Source organism: Vombatus ursinus, unplaced genomic scaffold (assembly GCF_900497805.2).
Source record: "Vombatus ursinus unplaced genomic scaffold, bare-nosed wombat genome assembly UNPS02009062.1, whole genome shotgun sequence".
NCBI lineage: Eukaryota > Metazoa > Chordata > Mammalia > Diprotodontia > Vombatidae > Vombatus > Vombatus ursinus.
Genome location: NW_020948840.1, coordinates 13,093,336 through 13,110,492, shown reverse-complemented (window position 1 = coordinate 13,110,492; position 17,157 = coordinate 13,093,336). Strand labels below are relative to the sequence as shown.

The 17,157-nt window shown below is 33.8% G+C and overlaps 1 protein-coding gene across 7 annotated transcripts in view; it reads left to right on the top strand.

Annotated features, from left to right (window-relative positions):
* BIRC6 (baculoviral IAP repeat containing 6) overlaps nt 1–17,157 on the top strand; it is a 316,937-nt gene that overhangs the window by 51,152 nt on the left and 248,628 nt on the right. For 6 of the 7 annotated variants that reach the window (XR_003568132.1, XM_027850508.1, XM_027850509.1 and 3 more), the window contains exon 4: nt 12,805–12,998. Coding sequence is in view for 6 of the 7 variants with exons in the window: in XM_027850508.1 (XP_027706309.1) it covers nt 12,805–12,998 (194 nt within the window). In the remaining variant the exon portion in view is untranslated. Of the gene's footprint in view, nt 1–12,804; nt 12,999–17,157 lie in introns of those variants that run through there. The other variant, XM_027850511.1, reaches the window with a different exon arrangement.

Genomic DNA, 17,157 nt, shown 5'->3' with positions numbered 1-17,157 from the left:
GGAAACTAATGAATTTCTATCAGTTGGGGGATTCATGAAAAATTTTGGTATATAAATGTAACAGAATACTATTGTGTTGTAAGAATCATTGAAAGTGAAGAGAAGCCTAGCAAGATTTATAGAAACTGATGCAGAGTGAAACCACTGGAGCCAGAAATACAACTTATGTAGTATGGACGTTTTAAAATCAAACAACTTTTAAAGACTTAGTGACTTCGGTTATTCCAGTGACCACCCAGATTCTAAAGTTTGTATGATAAAGAATGATATCCACCTCTTAACATTTAGAATGAGACATAGGTGTTTAGAAGCTCTTCATTTTCCGTCTGTTGCTCTACTTGGTTTCAGTTCCATGAATATCAGGCTTCCATGTCGGGTACCCTCTGGCAGTTGTGTGTTCCCTGTATTTCCTTCAGCTTCCTTTTGCATATTGTCTTTCCTCATTATATTGGGTGGTCTTTGAGGAAAGGGATGGTCTTTCTTTTTCTTATTTTCATTCCCAGTGGAATACAAATGTACTATGTACAGTGGTATATAGTAGGTACTTAATAAATGTTTATTGACTGCTTTGACATGGCCAGTGGGTAACTTTGTCTTGCTTAAATTTGCCTGTTTATTACTAGGGTTTTGTTTTTTCTTTTAGATGAGAGGATTGGGTGGGTTTTGGCTGTGGTAGGAAGGAGTGAAAATAATTGTTAATTGAAAAGTAAAATAAAATGAAAAAAAAAAAGGCTCCCAAACAAATATGGAAAAATCTTTTATGGAAAAATTCATAGTGCCTCCCCCTCTTCCCCTGTCCATGAAAAAGATGCAGAGGAATGGAGCATACCTGAGTTATAGCCATATAAGATGAAAAATGAATAGAATGGATAAAGAATCCTAGTGAGGACATTAGAGAAAGTGACAGACAAATTATGATGTTACTTTAAATGTTGAAATTAAGTGTAGTTACAAAGCAAAAATAAAACAAAAACAAAAACAAAAACCAGCTGGGTCTAGACCAAGAAGACACAAAAAAAAGAGATCTGTATTGGAGGTGGCACAACTGTGAGGATGTTGAAGGATTTAGTTCTTAAGGTGGTAGATGTTACCAGAGGTCTGAAAAGAAATCCTCAGACCCCTATCATGACCAAAAAAGGGGCCACTGAGTGAAATATCAATAAGCCATTTGCTTACTTTGTTATGAATGAAAAATTTTTTATAAGGATATACTTGTTACGAGCATTAGAAAAGTATATCTAGGCTGTTACAATCAATATTCTACAGCATGTCATCTTTACTAAACATTGAGTGGGTCAAAGAACAAATCATAGAAATTGATTATGTGAGAAAAAATGATAGTAATGAAACAACATTGTCAGTATTTTGGGGATGCAGCTGAAGCAGTCTTATAGAAAACTGCATCCTAAAAAGTACTTTAATAAAATAGAATCAGAGGAGATTAATAAACTATGAACACATTTAATGAATATATATTTTAAACATGCTTTTAAATAATTATAAATCAACCAAAAGAATTATTAAAAATTAGAGGAGAAATGAAATAAAGTAACTAGAAACCAAAAGGACTATGGAAAGCAAAACTAAAAAAAGGAAGCCTAACAAAAGTTAAAAAAATTTCTGTGAAAGTTGAAAAGTAGCAAAATTGATAAACTTTTATCTGAGTTAGTAAAAGATATAGAAGTAAAGTGAGGATGTTTATTTTCCCTGCTGTTTTTTGATATAATTTTGAAAATGCTATCTGTAGGAATAAGTTAAGAAAAAGAAATTGAATACTTAAAGAGGAGATAAAACTATCTTTTTTGCTTTTGATAGGATGGTTTATTTAGAAAATCCTAGGACTTAAATCAAGATACCAACTGAGACAGAAGCTTCACGAAATTTGCAGGAAAAATAAACTCATAAAAACAGCTGCATTTCTGCATAGCTAGCATTTATACAATGCTTTAAGGTCTTTAGAGCACTTTACAAATTTTTAAATTTAGCATTAGTTTTATTGATAGTTTTTATTTTTGCATTATATATGTTTGCAGATTACTTCCACTTCATGAGAAATTTCTTGTCACAAAATAAAACATGAGAAGTTTCTTGTCACAAAATAAAACAAAAAAAACTAATCACATAATGACCTCATCTGAAAAGTTTATGCAATATTTCGTATTTGTAACATCCCATCAATTCACTATATATTTTAATTAACAGGGATTTATTTTCTCTCCCAATCCTACCCAGTTAAAAATCAAAGAAAAAAAAATCAAATTTCCTGTAATAAATACACGTAGTCAAACAAAACAAATTCCTCTGATATCTACGCAAAATATATATGTTCAGTTCTGTACCCTAAATCTATCCATAACCTATCACTTTCACAATTGTTTGTATTTTCAGTGTCATTGTCACTGTATAAATTGTTTTTCCTGATTATACTCTTTTCATTTTTATAACATAGTATAAATTGTTCTTCTGGTCTACTCACTTTGTTCTGCATTTGCTCATGCTGAGAGGCAGGTGCTATTATTTCCATTTGACAGGTGAATGAAACTGAGGCAGAAAGAGGGTGAGTGATATGCCTAAGGTTACATAGCTAATAAAATGTCTAAGGCCAGATGTATCTTGTCTTGATGACTCCAGGTACAGTGCTTTATCTACTTTGCTGTCTAGCTGTCTATACAACAGTAAAAAAAAAAAAAAAAAGTCCAAGAGGCAAGATAATAGGAAGGGAAATCTCACTATGTATAACTAAAAAAAAATCCATAAAATAGTTGGATCAGTCTAACAAAGCAGACAAAATACTTGTATGGTTTTATTGAATTATAAATAGATTGAATAAAGAACAACTTATAAAGCTGTAGGAATATTCAGTGCTGTGGCTATACAGTATTAATATAATAAAAATGACAGTACTACCAATGTTAATTTACAGTTTTAATGCTATTCCAATTGAGTTATTAAAAGGATATTTTACAGGACTGAGTAAAATAATAATTAATTTGGAGAAATCTAAGATCTACAATACCAAGAGAAATAATGCAAAAAGATATAGAAGGAGAATAATAACTTGTTCTCAGTTAATTGAAAAGTAAAAAATCTACATCATAAAACAATCATCAAAACAATTTGATATTGGTTAGAGAAGTAGCTCAGTGAAACCGACTAGACGGGAGAATCAGAAACTATGGAATTCAGTAGCTCAGTGTTGATACATTTGGGAAACATTACTTATTAAAAAACTGATGAAAACAGTTCTGAAGATTTTCATTGGATGGTATATGTGGTTTGACTAAGGAGGAGGGGTAGAGAGGTTACTGCATGACAGTGGTAGATAATAGTAACATTTAAATAGTGTTTACTATGTGCCAGACACTGTACTGAGAGCTTTAGGATTATCTCATTTGAGCCTCACCACAACCTCATGAGTTTTATTATTCCCATTTTACTTACTGGGAAACTAAGGCTAGCAGAGGTTGAGTAACTTGCCCAGAGCCACATAGCTAGTAAGTGTCTGAAGACTGGATATGAACTTGTGTCTTTCAGACTCCAGAGCCTTTATGCCACTGCTGCTTAGCAGCCAAGGTAGAGAACCTTGAAGTAGCTGTGGGAAGCAAAGTGTACTCCAACTCTTTCTACTCAGCCAGTGCGTGGGGGCCCAGGGGAATGAGTGAAAGTTTAGCTAGTGCTGGAAGAGGAGGCAGTGGAAGTTGTGTTATCAGGAGGGAGCTAGATCTCATTGAGAGCCAAAAGTTGGGATGAGTGGGAAAGAAAAACATTTAAGATGAAAGGAGGTTTATTGCCTGTGGACTAGGCAGAGAGCACAGTGGAAGGGGTAGATAGCTTTAGACTGGAAATTTGGATTGGATTAAGGGGAATGGGAATACTTGGAAGTTGGGGAGCAGAGTTTGAATGATTACCAGCAAGAGCTCAGTTTTATTGTTGTTATTTTTTGTTGTAGTCCTTGCCAGTATTGTTTTCCTGATTTTGTTAATTTCATTTTATATCAATTCATAGAATTCTCCCTTCCACCAAACACTCCTCCCACCTCGCTTTTTTGTATTTATCATATTAATGCTAGATATTTAGTAAATGCTTTTCTTTCGTTAATTATAGCACAGTAATATTCCACCGCTGTAATGGAATGTAATCCAACAGTTTGTTCATCCATTTCCCCATCAATAGGTGTCTTTTTTTTTTTTTCCCAGCTCTTTACTACCGCAAAAAGTGCTGCCTTAAATATTTTGGTTTATATTTGGGGCTTAATTTTTTGTCACTGACCTCCATGGAGTATAGATGCCTAGCAGTGGGCCAAAAAAGGTTATGAACATTTTAATCACTTTCTTTACATAATTTATATTGTTTTCCAGAATGGTTGTATTAATTCACAGCTCTAACAACAGTTTTTTAACATGCCATCTTTCCATGTTCCTTTAACATTTATTTTTCCCATCTTTTGTCGTCTTGACCAGCTTGCTAAGTGCGTGATAAGATTTGAGTTGTTTTCATTTGTTTTTCTCTTAGTAGTGATTTGGAGAATTCTTTCATGTGGTTGTTAATAGTTTGTAATTCTTTTGAGAAATGTTTTTTCATATCCTTTGCCCACTCAATTTGGGGAATTTATTTTGGTTTTAATGTTTTTTTAGTTGTCTATAAATCTTGTTTATCAGAACTTTATCAGTGACATAATCAGAAAATTTTTTTTTCCCTGTCAACCATTTCCCCCTTTTTATCCTTGTTTCATTAATCTTTTTCATTCGAAACTTTTCATTTTCATGTAATCACAGTTACCTATTTTATGTCTTATAATTGACCCTATCTCTTGTTTCTTTAAGAATTTAAACCCCCTTAGCTGTGAAAGATACGTGATCTGCTTCTCTTAAACTTTCTTATAGTATGAGCTTTAATATTCTGGTCATGTTTCCATTTTGAAGTTATTTTGGAATAATTGGAGGAATATTCACTGGTCATGACTGGACTGTGATAAGATAATACAATAAAAATAACAATAGTACCAAAGTTAGTTACAGATTTAGGGCTATGCCAGACAAATTTGCCAAAGGAACATTTTATAGAGCTAGACAAAATAACCTGGGAAAATGATGGGAGAAAAACTATCATAAAACAAGTCAAGAATTAAGTTATCAAGCATTTATTAAGCAGTTGCTATGTGCTAAGCACTAGGAATACCAGTGCAAGCAGAAAGAAAAACAATTGTTCCCCTTAAAGAGCTTGCTTTCTAGTGGGGGAAGTCAGTACATAAAGGGAAGCTGAAAATGAAGTGGGGGAATGTGAAGGTACCTAGCTGGGGGCTTTACAGAGAAAGTCTGGGAGAGTGAAGGGTGCAGCCTAGAAAGGACTTTCTAGGTTTCCTCCTTCAGATGGAGGTTTTAGGAGCAACCAGTCAAAACAGGGAGATACCACTAAGGTTGGATGGTACTTCCAGTGTATCCAGTCTCAGGGTGTAGTGAGCTTCCAGGGTGAAACGGCATTATAGGGTATTGTCAGAAAAGTTGGAGAGAGTCAAGAGTACAGACAGGAGAGGTTTATTAAAACTATTTCATCCTGGTTATAAAATAAAAAAGATACAGAAATAATTGAACTCAGTAAACCAGTGTTGAGTCCTTGAAAACTTGAAAATGAAATTACCTGGGAAAGAATTCCCTGCTTGATAGGAGTTGCTAGGAAAATTAAAAATTTGTCTGATAGAAGTTGTATTAAGCTATTTTTAATTTTGCATACAAATCTTCGGTGAAACTCTAATTTTAAAGATCTCTTCAATCTTACACCAAAAAAGTTTGCTAGTATTATTTTTCTTTTTGAGAAAATAGATTATGATCATAGGACCATAGATTTAGAACTAGAAAAGAGTCTAGAAGCCATCTAATCCAACCCCATAAAGAAATTGAGGCTCGGAAAAGCTAGTTAGTTGCCTAAGGTCCCACACATAGCAAATAGGAAAGTTGGGGTTTAGTAGTCTTTTCATTGAGCCATACTATTTATGTCTTCTCCAAATGCCTAGTATTATGATACATGCTCATTCGGTTTAGGCTGGTTTTTTTAATGTTTCATAGTACATACGTATCTGAGGAAATTACTAGGACAGTATATGGATATAGGCTCAAAAAGTTACAGGGGTAGGTGGAAGGAACTATTTGATTAAAAAAAGACAGTGATTGCTCTAGTGATCTTGTTTAGTCATATCTGACTCTTCAGGAACCTGTGGACCGTATCATACCAGTACTGTGTTTGGGGTTTTCTTGGCAAAGATACTAGAGTGGTTTGCCATTTCCTTCTCTAGGGGCAGAGATTAATCCCAGGGTCACACAGCTAGTAAGTGTCTGAGGTCACATTGGAACTCAGGTCTTCCTGACTCCAGATCTAGCACTCTATCCTCTGAGCCATCTAGCTACATTTTATTTAAGGTTCTGAGATTGTAATTTAAATTGTAAAGAGCCAAGTTAATTTCTCCTAACAGCTCCTTTTCACATACAGTAGCTGCCAGGTGCTTAGTGGTAGAGAATTTGGGTGGCATCATAGATTACTGTGGTTTAGATTTTTGAGGATGGGGAAATTGGGTCATGGTCAGGGATGAACACTTTTACATTGTGGCTGGAGTTTTCAAAAAGAGTTAAATTGATTTTTGTTTTTCTAGTTCAAAAATATGTGTAATAAGTTGAGCAAGAGAGAAAAAAAATCTGATAGCCTTGATTCTAAGCATTTATTTTTGGTCATTTAAAAATTAAATATTATTAACTTAACATTGAATATCAATACCACTAGCTGAACTTGCTTAGCACTACTTATATATAGTTACTAATTTCAGTGCATTAAAGTATGAAAACATTTTAAAATTTACTCTCGTGTTTGTAGTTAAGTTAATATATATATTGTATTCTGATTCAGCTTTCTTTTTACTGTGCATGATTTCATAAAGGTTTTTGTAGCTTTTGCTACATTCCTCAATCTTGTCAGTTTTGATTTTATCCCGTTATATTGCTTTGTCACATTTTAACCATTTGTTCAGTTGTTTCCAATTGTTTTTTCAACTGCATATACTGCTGCTATGAAAAAACTTTAAACAGGTGGCTCTACTAAATACTTAGTTCAGAATACATTTTCAAAAAGAGAATTGTTGGGATAAAAAGTATGGTTATTTTAAAATTTTAGACTATGTTCTGCCAAACTCAAATGATTCTATAACTTTTCATTCACACCAGGAATGAATTCATGTACTTATTTCTTCCCTTTCTTGCCAATATTGAATTTAGCTGCTTTTTGTTATTTCTGCCAATTCGATAGATATGATGGTGGTGACTTATTTTTCTGAAAGTTTACTGACTGACCGTTTTCTTAAAGCTGGCATTTTTTTCAAGTGATCATTAATGATTTGTATTTGCATTTTAGTAAGTTGTTCAAATCAGTCCTCCACCCCAGCTCAAAACTCCCAGTTGACAACACAAGAAAAACAAAATGCAAGGAAAACGTGTCTGGTCTATCAGACTGAATTTCCACATTGGCCACGTTAAAATTTTTTTTTGTCTCATTCTGCATTCTACATCCTTTTCCCCTGTATTGGGAGATGTGTAGCATGTTTCACTATTAGTCCTCTGGAATCCTAGTTGGTCATTATGCTGATAAAATTTAGCATAATTGTATTTTGTTACATTTATATACTAAGGATTATTCATCTGTTCCCCAGTTTATGGATATTCCCTTACATCCCATTCTTTGCCACCTCAGAAAGAAGTGAGTGTGTGTGTGTGTGTGTGTGTTTGTATTTATATATATGTACATATTTACATATTTAGCGTTTGTTTTGCTTAGTACTAATTCCTCCCTTATTTTACTTTTTCTAATTCCCTTTCCCCCTTCTTCACTCCCTTTTCTTTTTCAGTGAATTTCTGTACTTTGTATTATTCTTTCTTTTGACCAGTTCGGATGAAAATGAAATTTAAGAGTCAACTACTTCACTTCCCTCATTCATGTGAATGTCTGCTTGTGCACCTTGATTCTGAGATAATTTTCTGTAACTTTTTTTTCCTTTTCCTCCAGTGTATTTCTTTTTATTTCTTTCTGTTCTTTTTTTAAAAGATCATCAAGACATTAAAATCAATTTTCAAAAGAATTGCAACTATATACGTGATTGCTCCAAATCATTAATAATAAAAAATGCAGGTCAAAATAATTCTGCGGTTATACTTCACAACCAGTAAATTAGCAAAAATGGCACAAGATGGAAAATAAACTCAACAAGGATTTGTTAAGTACCTACTGTGTGCAGGCAGTGTAAACCAAGGGTATAAAAACAAAAGACATTTGTCAGACACAGAGAGAGACAGAGAGAGAGAGAATACAAAGGCATGCAAAATAGATACAGAGTACTTTTGGAGGGAGAGTATTAGCAATAGGGGGAGGTTAGGAAAGTTTTTTATGTAGAAGGTTGTATTTCTGCTGAGCCTTGAAGAAAATTAGAGATTCAAAGAGGGTGGAATGAGGAAGAAGTGCATTCCATGCATTAGGTACAACCATGACAAGAGCATGGATATAGGTAAATTGTGTATTAGGAAAACTATTAAGTCCAGTTGCAGTTGGAGAGAAGTCAATGAACAGAGTGACCTAAAAGTCTTAGTGTACTTTAAAGCTTTATTAAATAGCTTAAAATGTAAATTTTGGGAAGGACACTTTGTTTTACTAAGCCTGGAAAGGTCAAGTTGTAAATGTATTTAAATGTTAGAGGAGTTATATTTGATCTTTGGAGTGATTGGGAACAGTTGAAGTTTATTGAGTAGGGTCGGGTCTGGACTTTAGGAAAATCACTTTGGTAGTTTGTGGAGGACAGATAGTGGGTAGAATCTTGAGGTAGGAAGATTAATTAGAAGGTTGTTTCAGTAGTCCAAGTGAGGGATGAGGTGAGAGGCCTGGATCAGTGTAGAAAAGGACATAGATATGAAATGTTGTGGGAGTAGAGTACTACATGCAGGAGGACAGTCAGACTACTACCATGAATTGATCCTTTTTTTTCTATAAAAACAGTTGTTGTTATACTGAAGAAGTAATGAAAATGACCTTTTGACTGAGAGATCTCATTGCTAGGCACAGAAAGTTTCCATAGGCACCAAAATATTCATAGCATCTTTTATGATAAGAAATTATTGAAAATAAAGCAAGTATCCATTGATTGTGGAATGGCTAAATGAATTGTAGTACTTTAATTTAATGGAATATTGTAGGCCATTAAAAATGATGGCTAAGAAGAACCATGGGAAATGTATTGAACTGATGCAGATTGAAATAAGCAGAATCAGAAAACAGCAAATCCAGTGACTTTTAACATGGTAAACAAAAAAAACAATAAAATGACACTGAATGCGGCATAATTAAAATGTCCAACTTTGGCCTGAGACAAGGATTAGGAAAATTTATCTTCCTTTCTTTGGGTATAGAATATTGCATATACTATCAGACAGTATCAGTGTGTTGGTGTTTTTTCCTGAATTAGCTTTTTTGCCTTCACCTTTCAAAACTGGAATGGTTTACCTGGGTGTGGGGATGGGGTGAGATATATAATATTTGGAAATGAATAGGATAAAAAGGATATTAATAAAATTTTTTTCATTTATGTAGACACTTTCTGCCCAGACCTATTTCATGTCTTTGTGGAGACTAGATCCTAGTTTAGGTAAAGCTGTTATGAGTTGAGGTCCTAAATATGACATTCTCACTTCTGTAATACTTAATCTCTGCCATTAATTTGCTGTAAGACCTTGCCCAAGTCACATGATCTTTCGAGACCTCAGTTTTCTCAGATGGACAAAATGATCCTTACAGTATCATCTGTTTGTAAATGGCCTTTGATTCCATAATGTAGCAGTGCTTCAATTGAGTTTCATATTTTCTTGGTCTGGTCTTTTTTCTTTTGTAGCAACCAAAGTACCAACTTTTTCCACCATTTTTTGTTTACCTCTTTGTTCTGAAATCCTGATTATAAAGTAGGAACTAAAAGATGTCTGTCTGCTTTCACATGCTACTCTCGACTGTTCCTTATTCTGTCCAGAAAGTTAGTTATCTGAGCGACTATGATTTCTTTATAACTTAATATGTGCAAAGATTAAACCATAACTTGTCATAATAAGTATGTTAAAAAGATGCACTCATATCATTCAGCTATTTGTGTAGTGCCCTTATGTGTGCAGCACCATTTGGCATTCAGAGGATGTCTGGTCCTTTACCTCTGGCAAATTAAGATGTAGTTGTAGAAAGATACCAGTAAACCCTGGAGTACATGTGCAAATTATGTTACTAATACTTATCTCTTGCACAAATGTGTTTTCTTTACATTCCCTTTTTTTGTTGATTTAGGACTATTCAAAGACCACCGAATTTTAGACCTGGGAGGGACTTTTAGAGATCACCTAAAGATTATCTCCTCAACTAAGACCCAAAGAGGTTGGGATTTGCCCAACATCATACAGTTAGCTAATGGAAGAGTGAGAGCTAGAATCCAGGTATTCTGATGCCTAATCCAGTGTTCTTTTTAATCATACCATGCTTACTTAAAATTGTACAAATTTTTTTTTGTAGCTCATTATTATTATTATCATTAGCACTTCATTTTTTCATTCTTACTTCATTTTAAAATAATATTTATTTTTCCTTATTACATGTAAAGACAATTTTAAACTTTCATTTAAAAAATTTTTTGAGTTCCGAATTATCTCTTTATCTCTCACCTCCCACCTCCCAGAGACAATAAGCAATTTGATACAGGCTTTACATGTTCAATCATCCAAAACATATTACCATATTAGTCATGTTGTGAAAGGACATAGACACAAAGAAAAAAAAAACCATAAAAAATACAGAAAGTGAAAATAGTATGCTTCCATCTGCATTCGGACTTCATTAGTTCTTTCTCTGGAGGTGGAGAGCCATTTTTCATCATGAGTCCTTTGGAATTGTCTTGTATCAATTGTATGTAAAGGGAATGTCTTGGATTGGTTGTATTCCTGAGAATAGTTGAGTCATTCACAGTTAATTAGTGTATAATTATTTTTTTCAAATCTTACTTAATATTTTATTTTTTCCCAATTACATGAAAAACAATTTTAACACTTTTTTTCTTCCAAATTTTGAGTTCTAAATTCTTTCTCTTCCTTCCTCTCTCAGGAGAAAGGAGGAATTCAGGAAGACAGTCACACTAATATCATGAATTCATCCTTTTGGTCTAGAAAAACAGTTGTTGCTATGCTGAAAAAGTAATAAAAATAACCTTTTGATTGAGAGATATCACTGCTAGGCAGAGAAAGAAGAAAGAAGAAAATTGGAGATTCAAAGAGGGTGGGGTGAGAAAGAAGTATGTTCCAAGCACTAGGGACAACCATTACGAGAGCATGGATATAGGTAAATTGTGTATTAGGAAAAGTATTAAGTCCAGTTGCAGTTGGAGAGAAGTCAGTGAACAGAGTGACCTAGAAGTTTTAGTGTACTTTAAAGCTTTATTAAATAGCTTAAAATGTAAATTTTGGGAAGGACACTCTGTTTTACTAAATCTGGAGAGGTCAAGTTGTAAATGTATTTAAATGTTAAAGGAGTTATATTTGATTTTTGGAGTGATTGGAGTAATTACAATTACTCCTCATTGAGGAGGCAAGCAATTTGACATGTTATACATGTGTAGTCGTGCAAAACCCATTTCCATGTAAGTCATTCTGTGAAAGAAAACAGACCAAAAAAAAAAACCATGAAAAATAAAGAAAAAGTATCTTTGGTGCATTGAGGCTCTACCAGTTCTCTCTCTGGAGATGGACAGCACCTTTCATAAGTCCTACAGAATTGTCTTGGATCATTGTATTGCTGAGAATAGCTAAATTATTCATAGTAGATCATCATACAATATTGCTGTTACTGTGTACAGTGTTTTACTGGTTGTGCTCATTTCACTTTGCATCAGTTCATGTAAGTCTTTCCAATGTTTTTCTGAGACCATCCTGCTCATCATTTCTTAAAGCACAACAAAATTCCATCAAAATCATATGCAACAACTTGTTCGGCCATTCCCCAGTTGATGGATGTCTCCTCAATTTCCAGTTCTTTGCCACCACTAAAAGAGCTGCTGTAAATATTTTTTATACACATAGGTCCTTTTCCTTTTTTTTTTTTTTCAAATCTCTTTGGGATATAGACCTAGTGATGATATTGCATTGTCAAAGGGTATACATGGTTTTATAACCCTTTTGGGGGTGTAACTTATTATTATTACAGATTATTTTAGTTTTCCTAAGGTGAATATAATTAATAATAATAGTGATAATAACAATAATAATATTAGTAGTAGTAATGATAGCACTTTAGAATTATCAAAATTCCTTACAAATATTTTATTCTTAGAACAACTCTGGGAGGTTGGTGCTATTATTATCCCCATTTTATAGATGAGGAACCTGAGGCAAACAGAGGTTAAGTGACTTTCCCATGGTCACATAACTATTAAATTTATGGACAGAATTTTAAGCTCAGGTTTTCCTAACTCCAGGTCTAGTGCTTTGTCCACTGCGCCATCTAGCTGCCATTTATATAGCATGTGCCATGTAGTATCCCAGTGACAACCACTATGTCTCTTCAGAACTGTACTTAGCTCTCATTTTGCTGGCAGTTTGTAGTTTAAATTATATACTTTTATAATATATTGAAGATTAAAGATTACATTTACTAATGTATTTATTTTATTTAACCTGTTGTATTGTTATATAAAATTAAGCAAACTTTAAGTTTTTGCTCTCAACTTTTCCTCCTGTATATTTTTTTAAATTGTAGTGGGCCACAGTTACGTTTCATCTTCCTCATCATGTGTTGAAGTCTGTTGCCAGTGCCATTGTAAATGAACTCAAGAAAATAAATCAGAATGTTGCTGCCTTACCTGTAGCCTCTTCAGTGATGGACAGGCTGTCTTACCTCTTACCTAGTGCACGGCCTGAACTTGGAGTGGGTCCAGGTCGATCTGTAGACAGGTATGGAAATTTCTAATTTGTGACTTTTTTTTTTTTTTTTTGGTGAATTGAGACTTCATTACTCTAGTCTAGGGAATAATTAAAAAAGCAGGTTGTTTCCCTGTGTTGCTTTTAATAAGGGAGTCTATAGTTTTGAGAAAATGCAAATTAAAATAGATTTTCATTTGCTTCTGTTAAATTAGTAGGTGTAAAATATTTAATTTTTCACTTAGACATTTTTACTTGTATTATTCATTTTAAAGAGGCTACTAAATTATGTTTAAAATGGTATTTTTAGCATTTCTAAGTAGTGGACACTCAATGTAGTTTTTGAATCAAAGAAATTTAAAATATTGTACACTTAAAAATTACTTTCTCATTGATAGAACTTCAGTTACCTTTGGGATAACTTATAAGTTTTTAGTCGGTGCCAGACGTTAGCTGTATTGAGTTATTTTATTGTGAAATTTGGTGGGAAAATTTAAGATGGGATTGGTGGGGTTGTGGCACAGAGGGATTTTTAATGTAATGGTATAGTAAATGCAAAAGGTAAGTTGTGGTGAGCTGATTGCTTAAGACCTGCACACTTGCAGAGAAGCTTGATCTCAATAACATTTAGGAACTGAGCTTCGACAGGTATCAATGGATACATATTTGAAAGGAGGAGAATTAGATCTTTTTGCCAAGGCTGAACAGGAAGGAGACCACCCAGTTTTCACATGCTTGCTTCAGTAAAACCCAGACTAAATGATGGTCAAGAAATCCAATGAAAAGTTAATACCCCTTGTTCTACAAGTCTAGAAACCATTTCAAAAGAGTAAACAAGATTAGGCTGATATGACCTATTTTTGAAGAAGCCGTATGAGCTCTTTGTGATCTCAGCTTTTTTTTTTTTTTTTTTTAATATTCACTAGCCATTCCTTTAATAATATTAGAGAAATTTGCTAGGAATTGAAACCATGCTTACTGGTTTATCGTGGACAGACTTTATTTTCTATTTCTTTTTGAAAAGACATTTCATCTTTTCTTCTCCTGCAGTACCTCTACTATTTTCCATGATTTTTCAGCGATTACTTTCAGTGGCTCATCTTTCACATATGACTTTTTTCGCTACACTGAGATACTATTTGAGGTCAGAGGTTGTCATTCATTAAAATCAGCTATCTTCTTGCTTACTATTTCACTTGTTATTTTGAGTATCAATTCCCTATTAATTATGCTTGTCTTTTATTTCTAGTCCAAAGATGCTTTTTCTTGGTAGAGAAAAGAGAAGTAAAGTGAGAGATGAATTGCTCTGAATTCTTTACATAATTGCTTATCACTGTGCTACTCACCCTCTTCCTTCCCCCCCCCATAAATATAACTGTTGTATCTGATATATGTGATTCGTTCTGAGCCTGCAATCCACTTTTCTCTACGTAGAGCAATGAAGTGTTCCATCACTATTCTTCTGTGGTCAGCATTGGTCATTGCATTTAATTTTAATTTCTCTATCTTTTTGTGTTGTTTTTCAAGCAGTTTAGGATTATGGAACATAGAGCTGGAGTCCTTTGTCTTCTACACATGTGGAAACTTAATCTTAATCATTGGGTATTTTGGTCTTCTATTTCTTTTTTCTTCATAGAATCAATTCATATACATCTATGTTTCTCCTAATTGTTTGTTTTTTCTTGGCACACAATAATATTCCATTACATTCCTGTGCCACACTTTGTTCAGTCATTTCCCAATTGATGGGAACCTACTTTGTTTCCAGTTTTTCATTCCATGAATAAAAGCTATAAAAAATTACATAATTATTTACTGCTATAAATAATTTGGTATACTTAGGACTTTTCTTTGTCTTTTATTGTTCGTAGCTTAAAAGTAGTTTATTGAATTGCATAATTCCCATTTGTATTTTAGGATGTTTGGGCCAATTCACAAGTCTACCAACATCTTAGTGTTTCTCTCTTTTAATAAAATAGTGCCTCCTGCATGGATTATATCTATCTTTTGACAGATTTACAAGTTTTCTATGTATGAGATAAAAACCGTGGTGGAATATAAATTTGGATATTTCCTATTAATTGTGATTTGGAGCAACCTTTTATTTGGGTATTGAGAGTTTTTAATTCTTTTGAAAACTGATCATTCTCATTAAACCACTTATGTATTGGGAAACAATTCTTAGTCTTATTTGTGTTAGTTTCTTTTATATCTTATCTGATGTTATCAGAAATAGAGATGCAAAGTTTTTTTTCCTTCAGTGGACTTTAATATATTTGCTTTCATTTTATTTGTACAAAACCTCTTTACTTTTATGAAGTTACAGTTGTCTGATTTCTTTGATAATTTCCTTTCCTGTTCGGTTAAGAGTTTTTCTCTAGCGATACCTCTTTCCATTGTTCCTCTGTAAATAATGATGTGACCTTTTATGATTAGTTTGTAAATCCATTTGGAACTCATTGGGGAATGTTGCACAAGATATGCTAGTCAGAGTTGACAACATTCCGTTTTCCCTAACAGTTTTTCTTTAATACAGATTCCTAATTCTATCAGTTTATGTTTTTTTATTTTACTGAATACTGGGCTACTAAGCCCACTTATTTCTGATTTCTGTCTAGTCTGTTCCATTTATTAATGTGGTATTAAGACTTTTTTATCAGTAGAAAATAGTTCTGGGAACTGCTGTTTTATAATAATACTTTTATATCTGGAAATCCTAGGACCCTTTCATCTTCCTTTTTTTTTTTTTTCATTATTTCTCTACAAATTTTTTACCTTTTTGCTCCTCAAAGTTTGGTAAAGAGTTTGGTAAAGTGTCAACTTTGTAAATAGATTAGCCAGTATCATTTTTGTTTTATTGGTATAGGTCAAGCATAAACATTTACTACCCCTATAATTATCTAAACCTTTATTTTTGTAAAAATGGAATTTTTCTTTCTCTTGTTTTCTTTAGCTTTTTTTTTTTTTTGGTTGTTGTTAGTACTCTGAAGAATTGCTAATGGTTTTTGGAAATTTATTTTGTATTCTGTGATATTGTTGGAAGTTAGTTATTTATCATTATGAGGGAAGAGGTATAGTGGGAGACTGAGACCTTATGGTGGATTAGTCCGAAGGGAGTTTGTGCTTTGGAAAGCATACTTCTTTAAGAAAGTGCTGTGCCTCCATGGGTAGCATCCCTTCTTAGGAGAAGGAATGTGTGTGTTCTAGTTGCAGCCAGCATCTAGAGTGGTAGTGGGGACATGGAGCCTGAGATGATGTATGGCATGGAAATTTGGGATGGGGACTTATAATGATAAAGGGATGGGGTAGGTCCTGCCCTTATGATTTGGGACACAGGATAATGTCTTTTACTTGGCAGTATTTCTGTTAGTGTTTTTTCTTTGTAAATTATATTTTCTGTTACAAATTCTAATATGGACTATTAACTATTCCCCAGTATTTGCAATTTTTTATACTGTCACAGATAGTCTTCCTTGTTGGCAAGAATCAGATCCTCAACATATTTTCTCCTTGTTAGTTCCTATAGTCAGTCAGCAAGTATTTATTTATATTTTATTTATTAAATATTTAAAATTTAAAATTTTGAATATTAACGTGTTTATAATTTTTATTTGTATATGCTGACCAGCCATGATGCCCTCACAAATGGGGGAAGGCAGCATATAAAAAGTGGGGGTAGATGGGAAGAGAGAGTACCTTATGTGGGGGCATGGTAATGAAATCCTGAGAGTGAGAAGCAGGGATGAGAGAGGTATTTAGGATGGTGGGAGGAAATCACTAACAGGAGAAGGGAGCTGCAATGGTAGAGAGATGTCAGTGTCAGAAGGCCATAGGTGATGAGGGAACCACCATGGTGAGAAGGCAGCTGAGGCTGGGTGATGAAGTCCAGAGATTTGGAAACAGAGCCAGGAGAGGAGTGTTCAACATTAGGGTCAGTGTAAAGGCCTGGAAATCCAAAGGTGTGACAGCAGGATGCATGGCAAAGTCCAGGAGTCACGGTGCTTTGTCAGTAGGTTAGATGACAGTGGCTGGGGTTTTTTCCTACCTCCTTGCTATTTAGGATGGTTTCTGGCATGGTATGTTTCATTATTTGTGTCTTGAATGTATCTCTCTGAACGTTTACCACAAGGAAAAGAATGAAATTATCATTGTGACAAATAAAAAGTTTATTAATTATACTACTTTTGGTAGA